The sequence below is a fragment of the Haliotis asinina genome, chromosome 1 (assembly GCF_037392515.1).
Source record: "Haliotis asinina isolate JCU_RB_2024 chromosome 1, JCU_Hal_asi_v2, whole genome shotgun sequence".
Classification (NCBI taxonomy): domain Eukaryota; kingdom Metazoa; phylum Mollusca; class Gastropoda; order Lepetellida; family Haliotidae; genus Haliotis; species Haliotis asinina.
The window spans coordinates 64,616,766-64,644,545 of record NC_090280.1 but is presented as its reverse complement, the minus strand read 5'-3'; the positions used below and the strand labels follow the sequence as shown (position 1 = coordinate 64,644,545).

General features: G+C 40.2%; 1 protein-coding gene, 1 long non-coding RNA gene and 1 pseudogene across 2 annotated transcripts; all 3 read right to left on the bottom strand.

The window, feature by feature from the left end:
* Positions 1–533: 533 nt before the first annotated feature.
* Positions 534–27,780, bottom strand: LOC137281964 (glycine N-acyltransferase-like). Its single transcript, XM_067813707.1, has 5 exons — positions 27,531–27,780; positions 7,412–7,528; positions 4,788–4,896; positions 3,843–3,957; positions 534–3,242 (listed from the first exon to the last, which is right to left on the bottom strand). The coding sequence occupies exons 1-5, from the start codon at positions 27,606–27,608 to the stop codon at positions 2,834–2,836; spliced, it is 828 nt and encodes a 275-aa protein (XP_067669808.1). The 5' UTR covers positions 27,609–27,780; the 3' UTR covers positions 534–2,833.
* On the bottom strand, positions 11,142–11,683 carry LOC137281957 (uncharacterized). The gene is made up of 3 exons (XR_010956775.1): positions 11,613–11,683; positions 11,382–11,478; positions 11,142–11,262 (listed from the first exon to the last, which is right to left on the bottom strand). It is a non-coding gene; the product is annotated as an uncharacterized lncRNA (long non-coding RNA).
* Positions 13,629–15,766, bottom strand: LOC137258517 (uncharacterized; annotated as a pseudogene).

The following is a 27,780-nucleotide window of genomic DNA, read 5'->3' as shown; positions in this document are numbered from 1 at the left end:
AAGGCGACTAACGGGTTCGTGTGGTCAGGCTCGCTGACTTGGTTGACACATGTCATCGGTTCCCGGTTCGATGCTCATGTTGCTGATCACTGAATTGCCTGGACCAGGCTCAATTATTTACCGACCGCCGCAATATAGGTCGAATATTGCTGTGTGTGGCGTAAAACTAAACTCACTCACTCCCAATGCTTCACGTTGTCGTGGTTGATGACTTGCCTCTGCGTGTATTTGTGACGGGTGCCAATGGTGGGACTGCATATATATACGATCACCTTTTCGTGATTCATACACACAACTGAGTCTGCTTTCAAACAGACGCTTCTCAAAGGCAAAGAGAAGCATTATGTCTCATAACTATATACTCAAGTAATACTTATAATCGGGGCTCTAGAGTTTCAGTGTCCACTTCTACTGCAAACGTACAAGCCGTCGACAAAAGGGCCTCTAATATAACGAAGAGTCTTGTACGAAGCTTTGTACACACAGATTTCTAGCACCACGACAAGGCGACTCTTACAATGAAAACAATGAAAAAAAGAGTTCTGGTTTATTTTTCAAATACTCTTTACAAAAGATTGTTTTGTCACAGAGATTGACGTCCGTAGATAAATAATGTAAGTATTTCACCTTAAGAACACATTCCGATTATTAACTCGAGAATAAGAAATTATACATGAAGCGACAGTAAGCCGTATGAACTCCTTGCTTCCTCCAAAGCTTCTTCCACTGCTGGATATGCCTTGTGAGGAAGCTGCTTCTAGTTTGGTGAATATTCTAATACAAAATATAGCAATTAGTGTCCGTGCCCCTAATCTCCAAAATCCACCAATCATATGCAAATGGAAATGCACAGTAAATATTTACCTGATAAATACCACGCTATGTCTCACAAGCGAGATAAACAGTGTTTCAAAATCCTCAAGCTTTTTTGTAATCAACGATTTTACTAACATATTCTTGTCATAAGAAACAAATTTAAAATTAAAAAAAATATCCTATTAACACATTCTAGTTACATGAAGACAGTTTGGTTTCTCACAAGAAGTGATCCTCTCGAAGGTTCTATTTGTAACAGTGGTAGCCATTGTGGATGAAAAGTGTTTTGATTGTCGCTTAATGTAAAGTACCTGGAAACATTTATGAGCAGAATATTTTAGAACAATGTAGAAAATTCTGATTGTTTCTCACCTTCGGAAACCCTGCATTCACAGTTTAAAGAATGCACAAAACATGCATCCACACTTCAGAATGTAAGTTTATGGGAAGTATCGGAGCTCACAAGAAGTCAGAAATTCTTTCTCTTTCAAAACGACTATACGACCGGTGACATACCGGCGTATAATAAGTCAATGTCACTCTTATGAAATGTGAACTACCTGGGATTACTATTTCTATATTGCAATATGAATCTCGGCTTTGACATTTACTTCTGTTACCCTTGAAGCTGAACATATTTCCTTTTGCATGTCACTTTGTACCAAAATAGAAACGTTTGCCACCAACTAATTATTGCCAGTGGTAATATATGGGCTATGTTTTGTCATGAAGATCCATTGTATCTTTTCTGCATACTTCGGAATGATAATTCGTATAAATCGGTACTGTGTGTCCTATTTCACAATCAATGACTTACAGCATCCTTGGTCATGATACTGATGTGTTCACACAGGAACCCGATATCACACTGTAGGTTAAACATAGACCAGAGATCTACACGCACGTCGTATATATTAATAGAGTGAAGGAGCAGCAGCTGCCATCTTGGATTGTCATGCCGACATCGACTCGTTCAGATTTCAGACTGAAATGTACGCTAAGAATTCGGTGACATTCGAAACTATGCACACGTACCTCTCAATTATACATTTCCCCACACATCCTGCCTAATTTCCACGACATAACACCCATTTTCTGAACATTAATACGTCCTAAAACTCAAAAATCAAACCAAATCACCTCTGGGGTGAACGTTATCCCGCACTCGCAGCCTCTCGCTTGGTCGCTGAATCGAAGTATTTATAGTATCGGTAAACAAGACGGCATGGTTTGAGAGCGAAACGTCTTGGACGAGCTGTGAATTTGACACCCGATCAGGCTTCAACAAAAACAAAAAAAAATGATTTTAAATTTTGCGCGAATGTAATGAACTTGTTCTCGAAAAATTACTTACGTTCAGTGGACCAATGAGATCGCTCGAGAGGCTGCGAGTGCAGGATAACCTACAGTGCGATATAAGGTTCCTGTGTGTGTTCAGTACTTTGAACAAATGGTGAAGTGTATGGGAGATCGGACAACCATAACTCACACGAGATACATATTGTTGTCGTCCACCACTTCTGACTATACCCTTGAAGATGGGGATTGGGTTGCTCGCACCTAAAGAGATCGTGTGGCAAGGCTTCCTGACTTGGTTGACAAGTCATTACAATATCACAATTACGTAGAACGATGCTCATGATGTTTATCACTGGATTGTCTGGTTCAGACTATTTACAGACCGCCGCTGTATAGCTGGAATGTTGTAGGGACGGCGTTACACAACAATACAACCAACCATTGTCTGGCAAGCACATTGTAACCTCGATATTGACCAATTCCTTTCACACGGTTGCATTATTGTTAAAGATGAGGCACAAAACAATGCTCACTCACACATTTGTTTCTTACAGCTCAGAATGACAGCACATTTGAAGAACTAACGCCAAAACATGCCAAGTAATGAATCGTGGAAATGTGTACTGAACGATCATTCTAATGTTAATGAAAATATAATTTCAACACCAAATTACACAATGCTGCCTACTCATTCTATGTGTACTACGGTACCAGATCGTTATGGGCTGGTGTACAAGGACCAATGAACCTTACTACACGGTACAGGTTTGAACCCGAGTTTCGTGTGCATGTGGATGGAGACCGCGTTGTTGTCCTCCACGAGCACTCCCACAACGTCGTCCTCCACCAGGTTTTTCCGAGCCAGTAGACTCATTGCAGCTGTGCCCAACTTCTTTCCCCGAAACTGCGGAAGTACAGTCAACATGCCGAGTATGTTGTCGAACTGAGTCGCTGCGTAGGCAGCCAGTGCCCCTGTCGGGTCTCGGAAGCAGACTGTTGGATAGCCTCTCTCGACCAACAGATGCATGTACTGATCAATACCGGGCATCTTGTACTTCCAGTTTTCATTCACGTGCGAGATGGCGTCGCTACCCAGCGGCACTTCTTGAAATCCATCCGGTAGTTTTCTGTTCAAGTAATAGTTTTGCTTGCTTATTTTTCGACAACAAACACGCAACACTTCAAGAAAATGATTTTAATTAGGATATCTGGTATTATGCACTGGCCAAATTTACTGTCGCGGACAAAAATCAGGTATCTACTCGAAAATAGAATTTGACCGAAAAAATACAAAGGTTATCAGCAAACTACAAGATTGAAAACTGGTCGCTGAAATAATACAACCTACGTTTCCCAAACAATGGCGTATACCCGATATAATAAATGAATTCTTGTTGCAGTTGGTTTTGGTTTCTTGGTCACCATGAATGACGGCTTGTGCATTCTTGTGCCCAGCGGTATATATAGCCTCCTTACTGATATGACATAATTACCGTTCCTGGAATTCCTCAAATTTCTAGGAGTGAGTGAGTGAGTGCGTAAGGAGCGGATGCTTTGGCCATTAGGCTAGTCCACCGACCCTTAGAGGAGGCCAATACACACTAGCGCATAGCAAAATAAAGAGGATTTAAAGACTTAAAAACCGGGAAAACAATTGTATTATAAATACGATTTAGCTTCGGGAAATACGTTTCATTTAACGTTTAGCTGAGTTTAAACACACGTACATGTCTACTAATGTGTCACGTGAAACTGTATATATCGGTGCATCTGCTACCCAAAGGATGTTGCCTCTGGCTTTAGCTCTCTGTTCCACCAAAGGCCATACCGGGTCAGACACGACTGTAAATTGCAGCAAATATATAACATTATTATAACGTTGTATATAAGTGGGACTGGCCAATCAGTGAGCAGAACTATATAGCTACTTTCTTCTCATGAACTGCACACCGTCCGAAAAAATGAGTGAGTGAGTGAGTTTAGTTTTACGCCACTCTCAGCAATATTACAGTCATCTATATGAAAGCGATCTGTAAATAATAGCGTCTGGATCAAGTAAACCAGTGATCAACAGCATAAACATCGATCTACGCAATTGGGATGCGATGACATGTGTCAACCATGTTAGCGAGCCTGATCACTGTTAGTCGCCTCTCAAGACAAGCATTTGTTTGTGAAGATCAGTTCAATCCCGGATCTTCACGAGTCAGTTGATAGGAATAGGAATACAATGTTTGTCATTTACAATTTTCGCTATATGTTATCTCAGTCTCGGGATCGGGTTGTCTGGCTTGCTGATTTGGTCGGCACATGTCACCGTACCCCAATTGGTTGATCGGTGCTCATGCTGTTGATGGCTGGAATGTCTTTTCCAGACTCAAATATTTACAGACCGACGCTTTATAGTTTGGATATACGAGAATAAACTAACTCTGCTCACTCACTTAGATGTCACATGGTGTACATCATACAGACATTGGTCTGCATTTGTCTGTGGTTTGGTGTGGACTGGGCAATGTCAATTTAGCTATATTTCTTTATACAGAGTCGACACATTTGTCGTTAAACATAAATGTGTTCGTGTAAAATATTCAGTGTCAAATCAAGTGTGAAAAGGGAACAAAGCAGTTACATTTTGTCTCAACTAAAACAGTCAGTTTCGTAATACGTACAAAGGTTGATGTCGTCATTCCAAGTGATGACTCGCGGATCGTCCAGGAGTGACGTCATACTCGCCACGTCTTGACTGTCAACGAAATAAAACTTGCCCGTGTAGGGGTCCTGTAGATTCAAAATGAAGGAAGTTGCTGTCAAGCCTTATAAAATCATTAAAAATATACAGGCAAAGATCAGAGTTCGAATTGCAATATATTTCACTAGTAAACATTTTTGGAAGTAAGTATAACACGCCGGTTATTTACGGGTAAAACATGCTCAATGGTCGAACAGCACATGGATATATACTACAAGGCAAAACATAAAGGACAAGGTATGATAGAGGCCCTTATTGGCCCACAACATGTCATGATTATCAAAATTTTACAACACGATAATTTTAGCATAAAAAGGGCTAAATTAATTGTTGAAGTTACCTCCAATTGCATTTTTATGTTTTTAGTGTTGTTAGTTTTCCTCTTTGAAGACCTCAAAGTTCACATATTTTACAATATCTTCTAGAAACCTACATTTTCTGATTTTCAGAGTGATAGAAAAGGGTGAGCAAAAGCGTGACCCATCCCTAGTTTTTCACCACATATGAAGAGAGTAAATTAGAATGCACACCTAAAAAATTGTGGTGGGTCATGCTTTTGCTCACATCAAAATCTTTAAAAAAGTACATTTTTTTCGGTTTATGCATTTGGCCCATACAACATCTAAAAAAATAAACATTGACATAAAATAACACCTTTAAAAACAATCCATCACATTTACACATCTGTGCCATGGTACATTATATTTTAAATGGTTTTGTGCTCTAAAATACACATATCAAACATCTTTATTAAAATTTTCAATATCATAAGGCATTCACAGGGCTGATTTATGAGAGGTAAACATTGGTGTTTGGTTGTTGGTCTCTGCTGGAAAAGTAAGAAGATATCTGAAGATTTTCAAAATATGATCAAGCAGCATTGTAAAGGTGAGAATCTTTGTTATTATGTCAGAATTTCATCATAGTCTTTCTGTCATCTATTTATCGAACACCTTTGAGTCACCTGTCACTGTCAAAATAACACTGTCATTCAACAGGATTGCCATGTATAAACCTATGCATTTTCCAAGACCTTATGCACCTTGATGTTTCCATTGACCTAGTAGATTTCATTTCACCAAAATGACTACAGTTAACTGTATGAAAAGGATTTTTTTAGCTAGAATAAGAACATTGTATCAAGGTCTAGCAGATGACGAACACAATCAGACGTCAAGTCATACATAGTTGTAAAGTGTAATTATATATGCTTAAATTCACACTATGCGGCAAAGGAATATGTGGACTACTGGTTGCAATAGTGGACTGTAGATTTTTTTTGTTATCAGACATGGAGGTTCAAATCCATGTAACTTTTCTTTCATTTTTTCAAAGTTTGTTTATCCAGTCTACAATGTTTAACTAAACCCTTTTCACTTCAAATTCAAATATTGTAATTTTTTCTGCAGTTTGGTAATCTATGTACACTGTTGAAATAAGCTTTAATTAACATCATGTAAATCTTTTATTAAGACACGGACAATTCACCTTTTCAAGTCAGTCTAGTTGCCTTTGTTCCCAACATTTTAAAATTCATATTTTATATATTTTGATCTACTTTGGGTTTATACACTTTTGAATACTGCAGTTCTTGACAGTGAATCAGAAACTGAGATTGATGACTGTGTGAATGAAGAGTAATAGTGGATGTTTTGTATCTTTAAAGTGGAGAAGGTGTGAATAATTACTCTGTGAAGTCTTTTCAATACTGACTTTAATACTTGCATGGTGTTCATATGAACCTGTGCTGGCAATGAAATTGCACCCGAAATGGGCCCCTTTGAGGTCAAGATCTGTGATTTTTAGTGCAACATGATTGGTTATTGTAATAACATATGATGATTGAGATGTTAACTGTATATTTGCTAAAACTGGTTGTAAATGCTGAATTGTAACACTTACTAGTTAAAATGTAGCTTTACCCAAAACAGGCCCCTGTGATTCTTAGTACAACATGATTGGTTATCATGCTTACATGTTGTAAAATTGACCCATGGATTACATTTGCTAAGAGTGCTGTGAATAATGACTGAGTTTTAGGGACACAACTGGCAAGCAATTGACTTAACAATGTTTTGCTACCCTAACTGGGCCCCTTGAGGTTAAAACATTATGATTGACATTGACATGTTTTTCAACATGACTACCTGTCGTAAAACTGCTGTAATTTGTATGTAAATAAAATGACAGTTGTAAATAAGTCATTATGGCACAGTGATATTTCAGACTTGTTACTTTTCATGGGAACGTAAAACCCATTTTGGGCCCCTCTGCAGTGAAATTACACCTCAGATCATGTAAAATGTAGCATTTTTATGCAAAGCTTACTTGTCTCTAAACAAATAACATGTTTTCAGCCAATTCTGTTAGTGGGCCCAAAACCACCCTTATCACACCTTGTCCTTTGGGATTACTTATGTACAAATCTAAGTTCGAATCAAATGCACATACGACTTGAACCACGATTGAGTTTCCTGACTTCTACAACAGATTCGGGGTGGAAACGCGTTACAAATATCAGTGATATATCAAACTACCTCTTACCATCTGCTTGTCTCCGGACGGTTTCATGACCACAGATTTGAACTCAGGCCAGTTATCCACCCAGATCTCAAACCCTTCCCATTTTCCCTCCATCAGCTTTTTCAGCAGTCCATACACCTGCAAGATACATAACATTTTACCTGTAGTACGTATACATCATAACACGTAATGTTCATAAACCGTATAAACGCGTGTCCATCCACCTACACCTGTAATGTACATGGAATAGTTCTTACTCGCCTCAGTGGGACCACCCTTATCAGACTGTAAGTGTATCAGCTCATTAACTTTGAAAAGTATGGGAATAAACTACTTGTTTCTCACTTTGAACGAGTGATAACGGGTATGTTTATTACTGGTATTGCCGATTTAAAATGTTTTCATAACCTTTACTGGGCCCCATCAAGTTACTAGTACACGAGTTCTCACTCATTTTTGTATATTTTACGTCATTTCCAGTCATGTGATTTAGAAGAAGGCGTATCCGACGCGTGATTAACCACGCATTTCTCGTGCAGGCGTGTGCGTTTTTCTTCACGTGGTGTTGTGGCGTGAGCCAATTTTAAACCTGACTGTGAGAGCGTGCACACGTCTGGTCCAATGTCTTCAACTGACGAGCAACCTGTGTGGGACAAAAATGAGTTTCCGGGATTCAAAGGGATGGACTAATACCTTTCATAACTTTATTGTCAGAATGTTCTGTCGTCCGCTGGTTTCCAGTGTAGCGAACATTTTCCTGTCTGTCCGCCAGCACGAGCGGGAGAAGTGACGTGCCATGTTTTCGGGTGACTCGTTATAGCGCGGGATCACTGCTTTGTATGGAAACTGAGGTGATGAATTCTTTTTCATAGAAATCAACAAATAGTCCAGCAAACTGGTATTTTTTATTCATTACGTGAATGTGTTTTGTGAACATTCTTAAAACTAAACATATTTACAGGTAAGTTATTCAATCATGCATATTCATTCTTCGTGTCTGCATGGCAGTGACAACACGTCTTATCTAACCTCATGTAAGAATGTCGAGTTTTGATTGGTCCACGTGACTGTGATAAAATACCATGTACATCCATCACGATAGGGCCAGCGGGAGTATACGACTTTTATACTTTGAGGTCAAACGATCAGCTGGTGTCAACATGGCAGCAAGATTCGATGCGTGTTGTTTTGTTTTGATTTAGTGAAAACATTCAGCTAGATAAATGCGTTATCACATCGTGTTGATGGAAATACGGGGTTTTATCAGTCCCGAGTCAGGTTGTATTCCCCGAGCCTCCTCGTAAGCTTGTATTCCCCGAGCATCCGGCTGATAAACCCCCGTATTTCCCTCGACACAATGTGATAACTTATAATATCTGCACAGAACTGTGACACTGCGGCAGCATTTAAAACGAACCCAATGGTCTTGCCCCGAGTACAAATTTTGCAACAAGAAAACAATGTGTAGATGACCAATTCGGTTTTCCATTGTCATTTTTTATTGCGTCGGCAAAATTCCTTTAAAATCACGAGGTGTTTATGTTGGGCTTTTCACTCGAGCTGACGATGGCCTTGACAAGTTTGGGGCTAAATTTCAACAGTTATGATCACATTCTGAAGGTTCTGAAAGTGCTTTACGTTCTAGGGTAGAATATTAGTACTTTGACAGAAACATAGACCGCAACTTTCGTGAAAGCTGGATATTTCAACATTTTGTGTCCCGGTTCCGATCTAAGCTTCTGCAATCGAGACGGTGTTTACAGGTGGCACTGTCATCTCACTGTACGCAAGAAATTATGGGAAAAAGAAATGCCACGGAAATATGGCGCGGCGCGTAGCGTGCAGCCGATGAACATCACAACCTTGTCGTTGAACCTTCCCGTTACGATCAAGAATACGTTGAATTCCATGGACTCACGAACAAAATTATTCCTGGTGGTCAAAAGCATGGTGGAAAAGTACCATTTCGGTTAATTATGTTTTTTAAATGTGAACTTGTATAAATGTACTCAGCAGGTTAATTTATCTTGAAGGTATTTTGAGAAGTGGACAAATGAGTACAAAATGAAGTAGAGTTTAATTCTAGCATCAAACATTCTTCAATGCAAATTTGGGGAGAAATAATCATGAGATCGTAAGTACGATTTAGTAAAGAATCTGTTTCCTGTCAGTAAAACAGTGTTCATTTGTATGACTGTTTTAAACCCTAGAACTTGTGTATTGGGGGAATTAAGCTCGGGATCTCCACGCCTTCAAAAACAAACAGAGAGGGATCTCGGGCAAAGCAGGAATTTTTATTCCTTAATCGCCAGTCATTAATAATCAATCATGAATCACGAAATGAATGAATGAATCAATCAATCAAAGTCTACAATGAAATCGCTCACATACACAGACTGAAACATTAAGTATAATTAATCATTATGTTGTGACATTTGATGATATAACCTCATAGGTATCATTACCAGGCCCCCCTAAGTAATGGAAGGAATTACGCCAAATTTGAAGGAATTGCATCTCAAATGTAAACAAACGCAGCCCACTCGCGAAACAGTTGCAGCCATATCGGTAGTTTAGCGATAATAACACAAACACAACGCCCCTATCAGAAACAATGTCGGTAATACTTGAACAAGATCGGCCATTCGGTGGCATGACTTATGACGCTCTTTTGCAGTGACGACCTTTTCCTAAAAATATACTGAGCCGAGAAATCTCCGAAAATGGCCGATCTTGTTTCAAGTATTACCGACATTGTTTCCGATAGGGGCGTTATTACCGCGAAACTACCGATATCACTGCAACTGTTTCGCGAGTGGGCTGCATTTGTTTACATTTGAGATGCAATTGCTTCAAATTTGGCGTAATTCCTTCAGTTACTTAGTGGGGCCTGATTAAACAATATTTATTCTTTACCTAACTTAATCATGTACACAAATATTAATGATACAATACATAGCCATCATATCACGAACCTAGCAAACATACTTGCTTGAATAATGACGATATGGAATGTCAGCGTAAATGCGAGGTCTATGTCAGTTTCATCTTAATCATATGGTCAAACATTTGAAATATTCATATTCTCAATAATTCGACTTACACGAAAATAGTAGTTGACATGAATAGTTAAGACGCGATCTATATGCTGAGCTGTCGAATGGTCCGCCTCATGTGCGTGCTGCCGTGGCGGCTTTAGTGCTTACTCTTTAACGTTATTATCAGTGTCTGCACAGGACGTCGACCTTTGGGTAAAATGTCATGGTTGAGGTAAGAAAAAAGGTTGACGTCCTGTGCATTTGACCAAGTACCAATTACCTGGGACGTAAAGAAGACAAAGAAATAATCCAGTGTTTTCACAAGGGGATAATCCGGATTATGCGGTTGAAAGCACATACAACATGAAAAAATACTATATGTCGACCAACATATTTATTGATCAATAAATATCATCCCATATGAAGAAGGTGAGATGCAGCATCTGCATAATCTCTCGTGCTCATGAGTCCATTCCCGAGGTCATGTCTCAGAACGTCCAGGCGACGTTCCAAATAACTGTACTTCCTTTTCTTCGAGGGACGTTTTTGGCCACCGGTGAACTGTAAGAGACAGACTTCTGTGTGGGTCTGCTCCTTAACAAGAAACTTTATGATCTCGAATATATTGGGATGTGCCTTTCCCACCAATCTCTTCAGTCGAGAATGCCATCCTTCAAGGTGATTGTTGGTGCAGGGGGCCGTTGGAATCGTGGTGGTTCACTGTGGTCTGTGGGGGTCACCCTCGATCCAGTAACTGGTGACGTAGTCACTTAGGTCTCGGCATCGTGGGTCATCAGGCATACTCTCCAATGTATCCAGCCACAGCTCCTCAACCTTCAAACATAGAAAACATTGATGAATAGCATGTTTTATACATATCTACCTATTGTGTTTATTAATTGTACTTTTCATATATTTTTGCAACCTTTTAAAACACTTATCATAATACATACCTCGTGGACTGGTAACAATGGCAACACAGCACATCTTCCATTCTGCTTGGGGGAAGATAACCGCAGAGGCAGTCCGCGCAGCTAACTCATAGTCCATCTGAACGATAACAAAAAGAAAATTTATTTTTAATTCATTTTATATAACTAAGCACTTGACTCCACTCAGTTGTAATGGCAAAATTGTTAGAATTGTTCACAAAATCAATTTCAATATATATATAGTAATATTACCTGAATCTTTTGCGGCTGCAACAAATAGCCTCTGGTCACACAGGCATCGGACAGAAGCCTGAACATTCTTGTGTATGTGTCCTCTCTCTTGTCTGGTAAAAAGAAAAACACGAGGGGAAACGTGTCCATCAATCATGGCATGGATCGTGTACAGTTGGTGAAAAATACCAGGTGTCACGTAGAATGTTCCGTCACAAAAGATCGTATCAGACTCACTCAGGTGATGAAGGTTTTCTGGTGTTGTAAATCCGAGGATTCGTTTGGCAGTTCCATCGTTGATCAGGAGGAAATCCTCACCAGATTCAGTGTTCAGGAAATCTTCTGGGATGACAAGATCGTCTCTTCTGAGGGGAAGTCGAGGCAGGACGGCTCTCCTGGCACGATAGAGGAGGGTTCTGGTACTATCGAATGTTAGCATTGATGAAACTAGGGCTTTGTTGTCATCAGTTCAGGGACCTTTTCTTAAACTGCCTATTTCTTCTTCATAAAGGGAAGGCATCGGGGCGAGAGTGGATGCTGCTTACACTTTAAGTTTGTCATTTTGTGACATTTTGGGTGAACAACGTGCGTGAACTATGTTCACCCTTATGGTACGGTACCAATGGGACGCCCAAGTTGTCGACAATCTTAAAACAACACCCACTAGCGGATTAGCGTGACTCTAACAACACCTTTGACATCAAAGTTAGCCGCAGGTCGACTTCATGTGCATAGCAAAATTTCAAAAGGTCGACTTCGTGTGCATAAACCTTATTATCACTTTAAATTCCATGCGTACCTAGTACAGGTTTACATGTAAGTATTGTTTACTAGAACACATGCGGTCACATACTGGATATCTGGTGATGAAATATATATACTTCTGGCGCTAATATGACATAAAACATAGTATATTTAACATTCATGGTGAGTATCGTACTCAGCAAAACTGTATCGACTTGAAAACTGTTACAGTGATATTGTATGTTGTTGTGTTGTAGTGTTGTTGTATATGTATGAAATATGGTACTTACGACATTTTAGCATCCACGACCCCATACAAGAATAAACTATATCCTAAGCTTTAAAATAAACCTCTACTTTATACCAACTATATGATATTTATACCATCTAAATGATATTTTGTGCTGTACTTGATGATACAGTTTACTTGAATGAAATACAGCAACAAACTAGTAATTTCGAACAGCATTTTAGAATTTTGACTAAGTGTAGCATAAGTTCATTGTTCAAGCAAAGTTTTGGAATTGACGCAAGAAATGTAAGAAAAGTAGAAGTGACTTACCTTCAAAAACAAACAGAGATGGATCTCAGGCAAAGCAGGAATGATTCTAGTGTGTAACCATCCCGCTTATATACCCGAGACCTCCTGTTCAAATCTGAAGGCAAGTTCCCACTCGCATGTTGGGCTTGCCGGTTTGACAAAAGAATTTATCACATGCTGGTCATGATGTGCAAGTTTTTAGACATTCGAAGTTACCGCTGATTGCTGAAGGAATGAAAATTAGATAATCAACGTCTATGAGTGCCTTTCAAGTATTTCGGTTTGTGCCGGTTTCTTTGTCAGATTATGCTAAAGTTGGTCAGCCGTAACTATTCTGTCAGGACCCCTAGTTTGACGAAACCCTGTACCTGGTGTGGTATGCAAGGTGATCTAACATTTAATTACACCTGGTGTCGCTCTACCAGTTGTGGCGGCTTGCCCCCAGAGGCGAAAAGTAATGTTACGCAAATTACCTAGAGTAGCTAGTTAGAGCAAAATTGATTTAAATATAAATTGTAGAATAGTTTTGAATTTTGATAAAACTTGAAGAAAAATAGGAAAAATTAACACTGTTATAATACCCCTGGGCTTCGTGGAGCGTTTGTCTACAAAAGCCTTTTTGGTTTGTGTCGCTGGAAAGATTATGAGATAATGATAATAGAAATGCATACAATACACTGTACAAAAATCTCAAAAACAGAAAGCAAGAACAATGATGCGACCTAAATGTATGTACAGCGTAGACAGCCCACTCAAAAGTCTTTGAACATGACAGAAGGATCTAAAACATGATAGCGACCATCATGGACCACAAGGATGTAGGCAGCGAAAGGTTGATTGAACATTTTATGTAGTTTCTTGGCGTGTAAAGAACCACAGTGAGTGTGGTTTTAGTCAGAAGATTAGTGCCCGTGAAGGCAGGCCTTCAACAGTAAGAGTAGGAAAGAGGTATCCTGTGATACGGAGATGTTCTACAGTGAAAGGAGGCTGAACATCCCAATAGGAAGGGCAGAGGCTGACAGACAGAATGGGAACTGTAACACAATCCGGACCAGTGGTGTGTTCGAGAACTAGACCATTGTGATTCCGAGGATTGCGTTGATAGATGAGAAGGAGAAGAACGGATGCAACAGCAAGTGAGATTATCCCAAGAAGAATTGAGACATGCTAATCAGCAAGATCAGAAATCACAAAGCTAGGACTAGAAGTTGTTGGTGTATTATATGTTAGTGCAGTAGCAACACGAGTAACAAGCAATAGGGCAGCTGAAAGGTCACGCACTTTGAAAAACATCCAAATAAATAAAATAATGGACAAAACTGCAGTAACTAAGGCAGTGATGGCGATAATAGCATTAATATCAGGCCAAGAGCTCGGTAAGGTGATTTGACAACCAAGCAAAGGCTCTGCAAGAGACTGACATATAGTTTCCGTCTTTCGTACACTTTCAGCAACATGCTTAAGGTTGAGGTGAGATTTTTCGTCATTGGCCAGAACATCAGAAATTTCATGGGAATAAATATTAAACGTTGGAATAGTGAAATTAACCGCGTTTTTGAAAGTCGTGTCACCTGTTATACTGGAGAGGGTAGAATCATCAAAGAAGTGTTGAAGCAGAGCCAGATTGACAGGGTGAAGGCGCGTGATTTGATTGCATGAATCACGGCACGAACCAAAGGGTGCAGGATAAAATAGATCTTCTGTAGATAAAGAACAGTAACGGGGGTGACAATAAGACAGAAGGTACATCCCGAAATCACACGATGAGTAGAAGGACAGTGAGGGTTATGAAGTGTATTCTATACACAAGAACCTTTGAGCTATCAATACAGATAAGCTGACGTGGCTGAGGTTTGGTAATGTAATGAAAATTGCAAAGGGATTTGATCAAACTTTTACTATTTTGAAAGAGTGCCAGGCTGCATGATGGTTTGGTAGATGACCTTAAAGCAGTTCGAAGTGGACAGTGCATGACAAATTCATCACCTGAACAGGAAGCTACTGTAGAATTGTCAAGGCTCAGGAAATGTCTCGAATCAGATGATATAGCGAAATAAGGTAGTATATCAAGGAGTTGAGTTGAGTGAGATGATGTCTTGTTCACAGGCACTAGGAGAGAAATGATACTATACATTTGGAAAGGTTGAGTCAAAGATGACAGAGGGAATCTAACAGAAATGTACACATGGGACTTAGTACGGGCAAAGGTGAATTTAGCTTGGGAATAGTAATGTGTAGGGTTGGCTTGGAGCAATTGAAAATTTGGATACCTATTCGATAAAATTGAGGATAGATGGTGGAAAGTCTGTGCCAAAATATGTGGAGAAATGAGAAGTGGGGCAGCTTAATTCTTATGAGGTCTAAAATGCATAATTTGAGCTCTTCAAGTTGATGCTCTACTGTATTGGCTTTTTGAATTGGGTCTGTCAACAGAGAGGTAAGGGAAGTAAAGGTAGACTGAATATTTCTTGCATTATTCTGGATCACAGAGGTTGTGAACGTTATGGCATCATGATTAGCCTTAAGACCTTTCAGGGCATTTTTAAACCGAGAATCAACAAGTTTCATAAAAGAGGAGAGGTGGGGTGAGTGTTGTTGTAGTACATTTGAGAGGTTAATGTCATGTTTAGTAAGAGCATTTATGTTTGGCCATCAGACTGACGTCCTCAGTGGCTGTGCCAAATAGAGCTTTTGAGTGTGATCCTACAAAACTAAGGACTGCCCGCTTGGAACGACTGGATGGTGGAATTTTGGATTCTGGTATCAATTTGATAATTTGATACCTAGTGTCATTTATTTTGACAACACATTTAGTTTTGATAACATTAAGATGCATTTGTATTTGATGTAGGAAAGTGCAAGTGCCATTGCCATGATGGCATCCATTCATAGTAGGTATGCTGGGAATGTGGGGAAGCTTAACCTCGCCATAGTTGAATCTTTGTACTGGACTGGTGCCAAAGGTAGGGTGGGCGAGCAGAGCCATAAGCCACAGAATAATCAAACTCCAGGATGGACTTTTGATGAAATGAGAAAGGATGCCATTAGAGTTGACCTGGCTGAGAAAATGTTGTGGCCACCAACATCAAACCAACCTAGCACTACAGGACACAAAAAACTGAGTAACTGTAAAGGGTTTTGGTCACTAATAGCAAATTAAATCATTTCACAAAGATCACCATGGTAGCTGGATGTCACCTATGCAAATGCTACTGAAAGAGCTTGCGTCCAAGTTTGTGTCGCCTACCAGACATAGACCAATGGAAATGATTGATCAATGAAAGATCAAGATTGGAAGCAGGCTCCCAAGTAGTTTGTGAATAGCCTAGCCATTTGATTTGGTACAGTTTGGTACCTTTCGCCCGTTTATATCGAAGTATTTGTTCAACAGGATAGATGTCTTCCTGTGACTGAGACGTAGATGGTGAAGAGCCTGAATCAGGGATGTGTGGCTCTGGAGGTACCATCCGAGTGTCGCAGGAGTGTTATCTTCAGCAGATGTGCTGGGAAGTGGAACGTGATTTGAGTCACGACAAATGTTGTCATCAGCAGAAGTGCTGAGATTAGGATACTGACTTCCAGGGGTTGGACTGTATTCTGGAAGTCTGTCATTCGCCAAACGAGTCACGTGAGGGTTGAGCCGATTGGCGTGAATAAGGGCCTTGTGTGTTTAGTGTGTTTCTATTTGTTGAAGCTTGTACGTGTGGTTGGGACCTAGTTCAAGTATTGAGTAGGGACCTAACCATTTAACTGAGAGTTTGGGGGACTGACCAGGAAGGACGTGAGAGTTACGCATCAGGACTAAATCACCAATTGCAAATTGCGGTTCTTTAGCCTTGAGATCCATACGCTGTTTGTTGAGTTCCTGAGAAATTTGCATGTTGTCCTTGGCAATGTTCTTAGCTACTCTGAGGTTATTTAGAAGTGTCTTCAGGTGATATTCAGCTGTTTTGCCTAGTGTGGGGTTAGGAAGAAGTTCAACGTTAATACGGAGATGCATTTCTCTGCCAAAAACAAGGTAGTGTGGCATGTAACCAGTGGAGGCACATGGCTCACTCCGCATAGACATCATTATACAAGGAATGAGGTCTGCCCAATTGGACTGGTCAGAGTCACAATAAGCTCTGAGTGCTTGCTCAATTGTCCTATTGCACCTTTCACACATGCCATTGGTTTCAGGGTAATATGAGGAGGTCAAGTGGTGCTTAATGTCCATCAGTTCACACAAGGCATTGGCAAGTTTGGATGTGACTTATCTCCCTCTACCAGAAAGGAGAGTTTGTGTAGCACTATAGCGACTTATCACCTGATTGAACAGAATGTTGGCTAGCTCTGTGGCATCCTGGGTCTTCATGGCAAAGCTTTCAGACCAACGAGAAAATTAATCTACCACTAGCAGAACATATTTGAAGCCTTCTTTTGTTTCAGGGAGGGGACCAAGGATATCAATGTGAAGGTGAGAGAATGTGTCTCCAACAGGCATTGGGACCATGGGTGCGTGTTTGCATGGGTCACGGGTTTGATTTTCTGGCATACCTCACAGGACCTGATGTAATTGTCTATGTCTTGGTACATGCCAGGTCAATAATATTTAGTGAGGAGTGACTGAAATGAGTCCCTACCAAGATGGCAACCACCTACTTAGGAATCATGACATGCTACTAGGAGGTCTTTGCGTCTGATGAGTTTAACTACTAGCTTGGTAATCTGAGGGGGTCTAGTGGCCATGGCACCCCTATGTTTTGCCTGATAGACATGATAGAGACTGCCATCCCTAATTACATATTCCTGTGAACGACCGACAAGACCTTTGATTTGAGCATCATTATAGTTCTCAGGAATTTCACCTCTGGATATGTAGTCAATGATAGGCCTAAGGTCTGGAGAATTGTGTTGCTGAGTGGCAGTCTGATCATCACCTACATCTATTGCTGAAACCACAAGAGAAGGACCAGGTGGGGGTGGCGTGTTTGTATGAAACAGATCAACAGCAATTGGAGCTGGGATGTCAGGCTCCGGGTTGGAATCAGAAGGATTGGTGAATTTGCAGGATTTAAAGGAATGGTGCTGGGTGGAGTGTTAGCATAAGAGGAGATAGTGTCTGATGTGTCACAAAGCTGTGGGAGAGAGGACCTATTGATCGAGATACTGGACCTGCTTTGCTGCAAATTTACATTTGTTTGGTTTTAGAGTCAATCCTGCTTCTTTTATCTTTTGGAATACACATGTCAGATGGGTCAAATGTTCCAAAAAGTTTTTTGAATAGACTATGATGTCATCTGCATAAATGAGAATGTATTTCCAGTTCATCTCTTTTAGAGCTTCTGAAATTGTACTTTGAAAAGCCAAAAGGGAGACGGTTCCATTCGAAAATACCGTCAGGAGTGATGAAAAGCTGATTTATGCTTTGTTTCTGGATGCAGCAGAATTTGCCAGGAACCGCTAGCACAATCAAGAAGAAGATTTTGCATGACTTTCACCCACTGCATCAATTACATCTTCAAAGCTGATGACAGGGAAAATTATGGGCTTAGTCACAGCATTGAAGCGTTTGTAGTCTATGGAAAAACGATAAGTGTTGTCACGTTTCTTAACCATGACAACAGGTGAGTGCCATTCTGAAGAACTGGGTTGGATGTTTTTGGCATCGAGCATTTCTTTAATTTGTTTTGAGCATTCTTTTCTGACGTCTGCACATTGCCTGTAAAATGGACGCCTAACAGGTCTAGCATCACCTGTGTCTATTCTATGTGAGTGAAGGTAGGTGGTGCCAAGTTCAGACCAGTTAGTAGCGAAAGCAGAATGTTGCAAGTGGAGGAAAGATAAGAACTCCTGTTCTTGAGACGGAGATAGGTCAGAATCAGAGAGATCAAATGACAATTGTAAAGGAGTAGTGCGTTTATGGCGTGAAGTGGACTGGGATGGGGCAGTGGCTCTGTTAGGACTATGACCTAACCTAGCACTTGATAAGACAGCAGACCTAACATGGTGCACATGCCTCCGTACCTGTTCCAAAGTCGCCTGTTCCTTGTTGATTACCCACTGATGGATGTTTGGCTTGAGCTCATTGACTGCAATTGCTACCACCACAGATGCCGGCAGCTGGTGATTACGAGTCGCTACTTGCAGTCTCGTGATGTACCCCGCAATGGACTCCTCTGTCGCCTGGGTTATCTGCAATACATTGACGTCGAAGGTCTTGTTTTGCCGGAATCTGGCTTCGAATTCTGGTTTGAAGAGTTCCAAGTCCTTTTGTGTCACCTCTGGCAAGTCCTGATACCAGAGTTTAGCCGACTCCTCCAAGTAAAAGGGCAGCAACATGCACGGTCTGTCGGCGTTGTAGTTGAGGAACCCCACAAAGTTCTGGAACTCCTGCCAGCAGGACTTAGCAATCTCCGTACCAGTGAATGGCCTCAGCTCCTCGATCAAGCTGGTTAGCTGAAACCTTGGATCATGCCCTCGAACTCTCTGCTAGTAGTTTGTGGGCGTGGCTCCGGTCATCTAGGATTGGCTCCACCAGTTAAAACAGTGTTCTTTTCTGTGGCTGTCTATGTCAATTTCATCTTAATCACGTGGTCAAACATTTGAATATTCATATTCTTTATAATTCGATTTACATGAAAATAGTAGTTGACATGAATAGCAATAGTTAACAAGTGATCTCGACATTATAATGAAACTGGATACTTAGTAATTGTTTTATGAGTTAGATAATTATTTTATGAGTTAGATGATTGCTAATTGCCTGTTTCTATAGAACTATTCTAAAACAACACTACATAGCCTAGCATCACAATAATGCGTGCATATTACGTGACAATGCATTCCTAGGACATTGCCAGCAGGTTCGCTTGTAGCCAGTACAGGCTTACATGTAAGTATTGTTTACTAGAATATCTGTGGTCACATACTGGGTGTCTGGTGAAGAAAATATATATACTTCTGGCGCTAATATGACATAAAACATCGTATATTTAACATTCATGGTGTGTATCGTACTCAGCAAAACTGTATCGACAGTTCAGCTTCGACAACACCTCATAAAAGCATTCAACACCTGTAGTCAAAGGTGGATGATTATAAAAATGAAATAGTAGGACCTAAAAACAAAACTCACCGAGACAGGTGCTCCTCCAGTGACGCCATGTTTAAATGTGTGAGTTTCAGCATGTGACTGACAAATCACGGAACAGAGCCGAGAAATCTCCCAAGATGGCCGAGCCTGTTTCAAGTATTACCGACATTGCTTCCGATAGGGGTGTTATATTTATGTTATTACTGCTGAACTACTGATATTGCTGCAATTGTTTCATGAGTGGGCTGCGCTTGTTTACATTTGAGATGCAATTCCTTCAAATCTGCTTTAATTCCTTCAATTACTTTGTGGGCCTGGTGGTGTATTCTCTATATACAGCTTCAAAAGTCTGATGCAACAGCATGAGGTTTTCGGTTGACTGTACTGTCTTACTGTCACGAAACAGCATGAGGTTTTCGGCTGACTGTACTGCTGACTTTCACGAAACAGATTCTCTACTAAATAGTACTAATGATCTCATGATTATTTCTCCCCAAATTTGCATTGAAGAATGTTTGATGCTAGAGTTAAACTCTATTTCGTTTTGTAGTCATTTGTCCATATCGAAAAGGAATGAGAATAGAGAAGTTGAGTTCCTGCTTCCAGATCTTGTGTAAGAATAGGTTCTGTGGAAACCACACGCAAAATACAAGACACTCCCTCGATTTTTTCATACACTGTTTGTAATTCGAGGTGCAAGATGCATGCAAGCAAAAAATATATCGTTTGTGGGTGCTGGGTAACGCTAAGAGCTCGCCAACACCCCCGTAGTGGACCCGGGGGGATATTTGGTCCACCAACCCGTTTGCTGTGGGTTGCGGCCCGTGTCGGCGGAGGAAGGGATCTTGGTGGTTGAGGGCAATAGGAGCTTGCAACCGTGTTCCTGTTGCTCAATACACCACTTTGGCCCTGACTTCGTCTAGACGGGTGGTCGAATGGGCCCGGTTCGACCAATCGGCTGGTCATGCCTAGCCCTGTGCATGGAATCTATGTATATTTATCATTGCACAAGTATAATTTGAAATTAATGTAATTTTGGTCTTGGTTTTATTTTTATATAAACATGTTTGATTTGAATTCTTACGTTCAAAACTTTGCCTAGAGTCTTATGCCCAGAAGGCGATGGCTCATGGGCCAATCTGGTGGATCAATTATTCATAATTCTTCTGCTGGAGTATATCATCCGGGTATCCTTGGTGCTGCAGGCTTGAGGCCCGCTTGCTTTAGCATTGTCCTTGTGATACTCCGTGGTGGGTGGGGGGCTCGGATGATGAAACCTAAAATAACTCACCATGGCTTACGAAACCCCCACTAAAAAGAGCAAATGTCCTCTTGAAAATGACCCTGTTCACGACCTCAGACCGTCTAAACACATTGACTACTGGCCACGTTTTATTGTCATTGAGACCAAAGATAATGCACCTTTAAAGTTAAACCCTTTTGCGGTGTCTAAAGGTATCCAAGGCATTGCCGGTGATGTAAAGAACATTAGAAAATTACGTTCTGGTGCACTGTTGATCGAGCTCGCCAAAAGGCAACAGTCAACGAATCTTTTGAACACTGACACTTTCGTTGGCACTCCGGTTACTGTCACGGACCACAAAAAACTGAACACGAGCAAGGGAATCGTACGTGATCGAGATCGCTTACTGGCAGACATGTCTGAACTTGATATCGCTTCCGAAATGAAAGATCAGGGTGTATTATATCTCAAACGTTTCACAACCCGTAAAAACAACACAACTATTCAAACTAATGCCTATCTCTTTTCTTTCTCATCACCTACTGCTCCAACATCACTTAAAGCTGGATACTGTAATATCAGTGTGGAAGAGTACATTCCGAATCCCCTTCGGTGTTTCAAATGCCAAAAGTTCGGCCACGGTGTCAATACTTGCACATTGTCTGTTGTGTGTGCTCACTGCAGTGAAAAGACACACACAACAGTAGATTGTGACAGTAACGTCAAAAAATGCACCAACTGCTCAGGCGACCACTCCTCATTTTCAAAACAGTGTCCTGTTTGGAAAGAGCAAATGGAGATAAACAGAAGAAAGTTTACTCAAAATATCTCCTTTTCTGAGGCAAAAAAAATGGTAAAGAGGTCTGATCTTCCAGAAAGTTATGCTACAGTAGCAAAAACTTCATTGGAGTCTACCCCTAAAAAAAAATCATCCACAGGCTGCCAAACGACCTTGACTTGGGTAAATTGTGATTCTCCACAGCTTTTGTACCCTGCCATATCATCTCAGACTGAGGAATCACTTCCTAGTACCTCAAAGTCTTCTTCTGATCACAAATCATCATCTCAGTCACACTCAAAGTCTCAATCGACAGCTGATAGTCAACAAACTGTGAAAAGTAAACCGAAGCCAAAGCCTGATGCTTTAAAACAACAAAGTGGCAGAGCTCCTAAAGGGTCACAGAACAAAATTCAACTGTTTAATAAATATGGGTCTCTTGAAGACATGGACATTTCTAAAAACGTCCATTCTAGGGCACATAGCTTGTCGCCCTCCAAAAGAGTGTGGGGTAGATCCCCAATAAATCCCCCCAAAAGATAGTTTATTCCAATAATATTATACAGTGGAACTGCAGAGGATTGAGGACTAATTTACATGAATTACAGCTATTAGTCCAAGATTTTACACCTTCAGCGATATGTCTCCAAGAGACATATTTAAAACAGATACATTTGACCTTCGTCAATTTAATGCATATCATTGTTTTTCACCTCCGGGTGATAGGGCCACTGGCGGATCATCCGTTCTAGTCAGACAAAACGTTATTCAAAGCCCTGTTTCACTTAATACTAATATGCAGGCTGTTGCAGTGAGAGTTACTTTACATGTAGCGTTTACGCTATGCTCTCTTTATATTTCGCCGTCTTCGACGTTTGCCAAAACTGATCTTCAAGCTCTCTATGACCAGCTCCTGAAGCCCTATATTATAATGGGAGATGTAAATGGGCACAACCCACTCTGGGGTAGTGTAGGTACAAACACTAAAGGTAAATTATTGGATAATTTTTGTTCTGACAATGATTTATGTATTTATAATGATGGTTCAAGCACATATTTACACCCTGGTACAGGGACCTATTCTGCTCTCGACTTGTCACTCACAAATTCTGAACTACTAAATGAATTCGAATGGGCAGTCCACGATGACCTCTGTGGAAGTGACCATTTTCCTACTGTATTAAAAGCTGTAACTCCATCCGATGTTCCTCCATCATCAAGGCGAAATTTTAAAAAGGCTAACTGGGCTTTCTATGAAACACTGTGTGCTGAAAAACTTCAACCTGGGCGTTTTATTGACGTTCCCGATGCTATTAAATTTTATTCTGATGAATTGAATGCCATAGCTGATGAGTGTATACCAATGTCCTCTGTAGTTCCACACATAAGAAAACCATGGTTCAACGATGAGTGCAAACAAGCTAGGAAGGCAAGGAAAAAAGCAGAACATTATTTCCGTCGCCATCCTATGGTGCATAATTTAAATAAATTTAAAATTCTAAATGCTAAAGCGAGGCGTACTTTTAAACAGAACAAACGGCAATCTTGGCAAAATTATGTATCCAAAATAAATTCTCGGACACCCATGTCCAAGGTATGGAACATGGTGCAGAAAATTAAAGGTAAAGGTACTAAATCTACTGTCCATCATCTTAAACATGGAGATCAGTTACTTACGGATGAATCTGATATCGCAAATAAACTGGGTGAAACCCTTGCTAAACACTCTTCCTCTCCCAACTATTTACCTAAATTTCAGCAATATCAAAAACAACAAGAAAAGAAAAGTATTAATTTCAATTCTGATAATGGGGAAGATTATAATGAAACTTTTTCTATTCATGAACTCCATACTGCTCTTGATCAAGCTCACGACACTGCTACAGGAGCCGATAACATACATTATCAACTCCTGAAGCATTTACCAGAATCCTGTTTAGAGACGCTCTTGTCAATTTTTGATGATATTTGGACTTCCGGGAAATTTCCTTCTTCATGGCGTGATGATGTAGTGGTACCCATACCTAAACCTGGACGTGATCATACGGATCCGTCCAATTATCGTCCGATTTCATTGACAAGCTGTGTTTGCAAGACCATGGAACGCATGATAAATAATCGACTTGTTTGGTATTTGGAAACTAATGACCTTATCACAGATATACAATGTGGTTTCCGGAAAAACAGAAGTACAGTCGATCACTTAGTTCGTTTGGAATCATTTGTTAAAAACGCATTAATTAACAAACAGCACGCTGTGTCTATCTTTTTTTATCTTGAAAAAGCATATGACACAACTTGGAAATATGGCATTTTACGAGATTTACATGACTTCAGTTTGCGAGGTCGTTTGCCTGAATTTATAGCCAAGTTTTTAAATAACAGACAATTCCAGGTCCGTGTGGGTTCTACCCTGTCTGATCATTACAATCAGGATCAGGGTGTTCCACAAGGCAGTATTTTGTCTGTCACTCTTTTTAGCATCAAGATCAACAGTTTATCTAAAGTTTTAAACGATTCAATTGATGGATCGTTATTTGTGGATGATTTTAATATTTCTTGTCGTGGTAAAAATATGCATACCATTGAACGGCAATTGAAGTTGTGTTTAAACAAGATTAATAAATGGTGTCTTGAAAACGGCTTTAAATTTTCTAAATCGAAAACTAACTGCATACATTTTTGTCGAAAATACAAACCACATGAAGACCCTGAACTATCTCTAGATGGGACGGCCATTAAAGTTGTGAAGGAAGCCAAGTTCTTGGGTCTTATCTTTGATTCACATTTAACGTTTTTACCACATATTAAGTCACTTAAAACTAAATGCCTGAAAGCACTTGACTTGTTGAAAGTGGTTTCAAATTCAAAATGGGGAGGGGATCAAGCTACCCTTCTCCATCTATATCGATCTCTCGTGCGTTCAAAACTTGACTATGGCTCCATTGTCTATGGTGGAGCCTGAAGAAGCAACTTAAAACTATTAGATTCAGTCCATCATCAAGGTCTAAGACTTTGTCTTGGCTCCTTCAGAACTTCACCTGTTGACAGCCTGTATGTCGAGGCTGATGAACCATCTCTTGAGCAGCGACGTATAAAATTAGCTTTACAGTATGTAACAAAACTATATTCAAATGAGTCAAACCCTGCATATAACTGTGTCTTCAATCCTCTGTATGAGGATTTATACAATAAAAAATCTTCTCTTGTTCCGCCTCTTGGATTAAGAATAAAACCACCTATTTCTGCTGTCAGCATTGAGCTGGAAAACATAGCTCCTTCCCGTCTTCTTTCTTCTCCTCCTTGGCAGTTGGTTAGGCCACAAGTGGACCTAACATTAACGACTTTTAAAAATCAGAAACGAATGAATTACAGTATAAACAAGAATATAATCAACTGAAACATAAATATAGCAATTATAAATCCTTATTTACAGATGGGTCCAAGGACGGTGGCGCTGTGGCTTGTGCCACTGTCATTGGATCCAGAACAATATCTTCCCGATTACCAGATAACAGTTCTATTTTTACAGCAGAAGCTAACGCCATACTAACAGCTCTTAAATATATTCAAAGACACCCTAAACGTAAACAATATATAATCTATTCAGACTCTCTTTCTTGCCTTCAGGCTATTAAAAATATTTCTTGTAAACATCCACTTTTAATTGAAATTATTGAATTGTATAATAATCTTGCCACTGGCCAATACGACATCGTCTTTTGTTGGTTACCCAGCCACGTAGGTATTTCCGGTAACGCAATGGCCGATCTTGTGCCAAGGCAGCACTCAACAAATCTGTGACACCAATTCTTATTCCGTACTCTGATTATAAAGCTAGCATTAGAACTTACATCCGTGATCTGATGCAGAAGAAGTGGGACACCCAAGTAGGTATAAATAAATTACATGAAATAAAATCGTATATTGGTTACACTTACTTGGGTTGTCAGTCCAGATTTGAAGAAGTTATTTTAAGACGATGTCGTTTTGGCCATACTAGATATACTCATGTGCACCTTTTGAAAGGTGAGGATCCTTCGTTTTGTATCCCTTGTGATGAGTGAACCACGGTCAAGCATATCCTGCTTGACTGTGTTGAATTCTCCATCACAAGGGATAAGTATTTTACAGTTAAAACAATTAAATGAAGGATCTTTTTACTAGCGTTAATTCATATTTAATTATTGTTTTTTTTAAAAGAGATCGATTTTTTGGTGGAAGTTTGAATGTTATGTTGTGTAAATAGACGTATTTTAATGATTGGTAGTTTGGATTAGTAACTTGAATTGTTGGTGGCTGTACCCTCAAGGGGGGTTGAAGTATTGTAAAATTATTGTCCTCCTGAGAGGGTACGTAAGTCCACAAACATTCACAGTAAATTTAAGTCTACCATGATTTTAATCGTAGTATTCATGTTCTTTTAATTTTGGCTAACGTTTCGTACAATCGCCAGCAGCTGAAGGGATGGTGTAAATCCAACTAGGGACCATGTAGGTAGCAAAGGTACTGTAAGTCCCCATGGTTCCTAGTGTGGTGATCTATTCTAGTTGTTTTACTGTCCTTCGTTGACGGGTTTTTATGATGTATATATGCTCTTTTTCATTGTTGAATGTTCTCGTCACGATATGGCTGAGATATTGCCGATGTGACGTTAAATATTAACTCACTCACCCTCATTGGGGTGCACTTTATCTACATTTCTACTAGACAATAAAAATGCAACTCAGTGTTACTGCACCTCTGGTTTTCCCTGCACATTTGTAGGGGATTTTGCCTTGCAGTCCAGAAACCCCATTCTGTATACTACTCCTGTCACATATGCCAAACGCAACCAAAGACTGCATAGTTTACCGATATAATAATTTTCACATCTATCTGGGCAATTGGGAACCGATGATATGTGTCAACCATGTCAACGAGCCTGACCACCCGATCCTGTTAGTCACCTCTTCATACAAGCAGAGTCGCCTTTTGTGGCAAGCGTGGGTTGCTGAAGTCCTATTTTATCCCGACTCTTCACTGGTCTATAATTGAGAGTGCAGCGGTGACACACCTACTGAAAGATCAAAGGCATCCCGCGGTAACGAGTGTGGTATAAAGACTGTAACCTGTAACACAAATACACCCTCGCAGGCAATACCCATACATCTCATCCTTTCCATAATCCCTAAAAATCGTAATGTGTGATACACATTACACCTATACAGACATTATACGCCCAACCTCGGGCTACCATGTTCGCGTGATGCGCAGTGCGTTATGCGTTTACAATACTTACTACAAAATATATATAACTGTTTCCATGCTCGTGTTAAAGTGACCTGATGCGAACTGTATGAATTTGCTGACGCTTACAAAGTGCATGAATACCGTGGCCGGAAATAGGGAATCCCAGTGGATATTTTCGTTTACTCTTTACATGTTTATGCTTATATTTGCAGATATTTTCATTATACCATTGAATAATATACCTAACAATACCACTTTTAATTTCCGAAACTGAAATTTACGTCTACCTGGAAAATATTCACCCTCCTCCAGAGGAAATACCTTACCATAATACTTCTGTGACGGTACCTCACTATCATGGCCGCTTCTTTCCAATCCTCACGGGACAGTTTATACGGGGTCATGTTGTCAAATACGATTCAATCAGCAATCCGTGAAGTATGCCAATGACATTACCACGTAGCACGAGCATTAACGTACACACCGGTAGGTGGCTCTGAATTCCATGGGAAGTCACGGTGACACAAGATCTTTAGAGTATGCAATCTAACACATCCACTCTGTCTAAGTAAACTT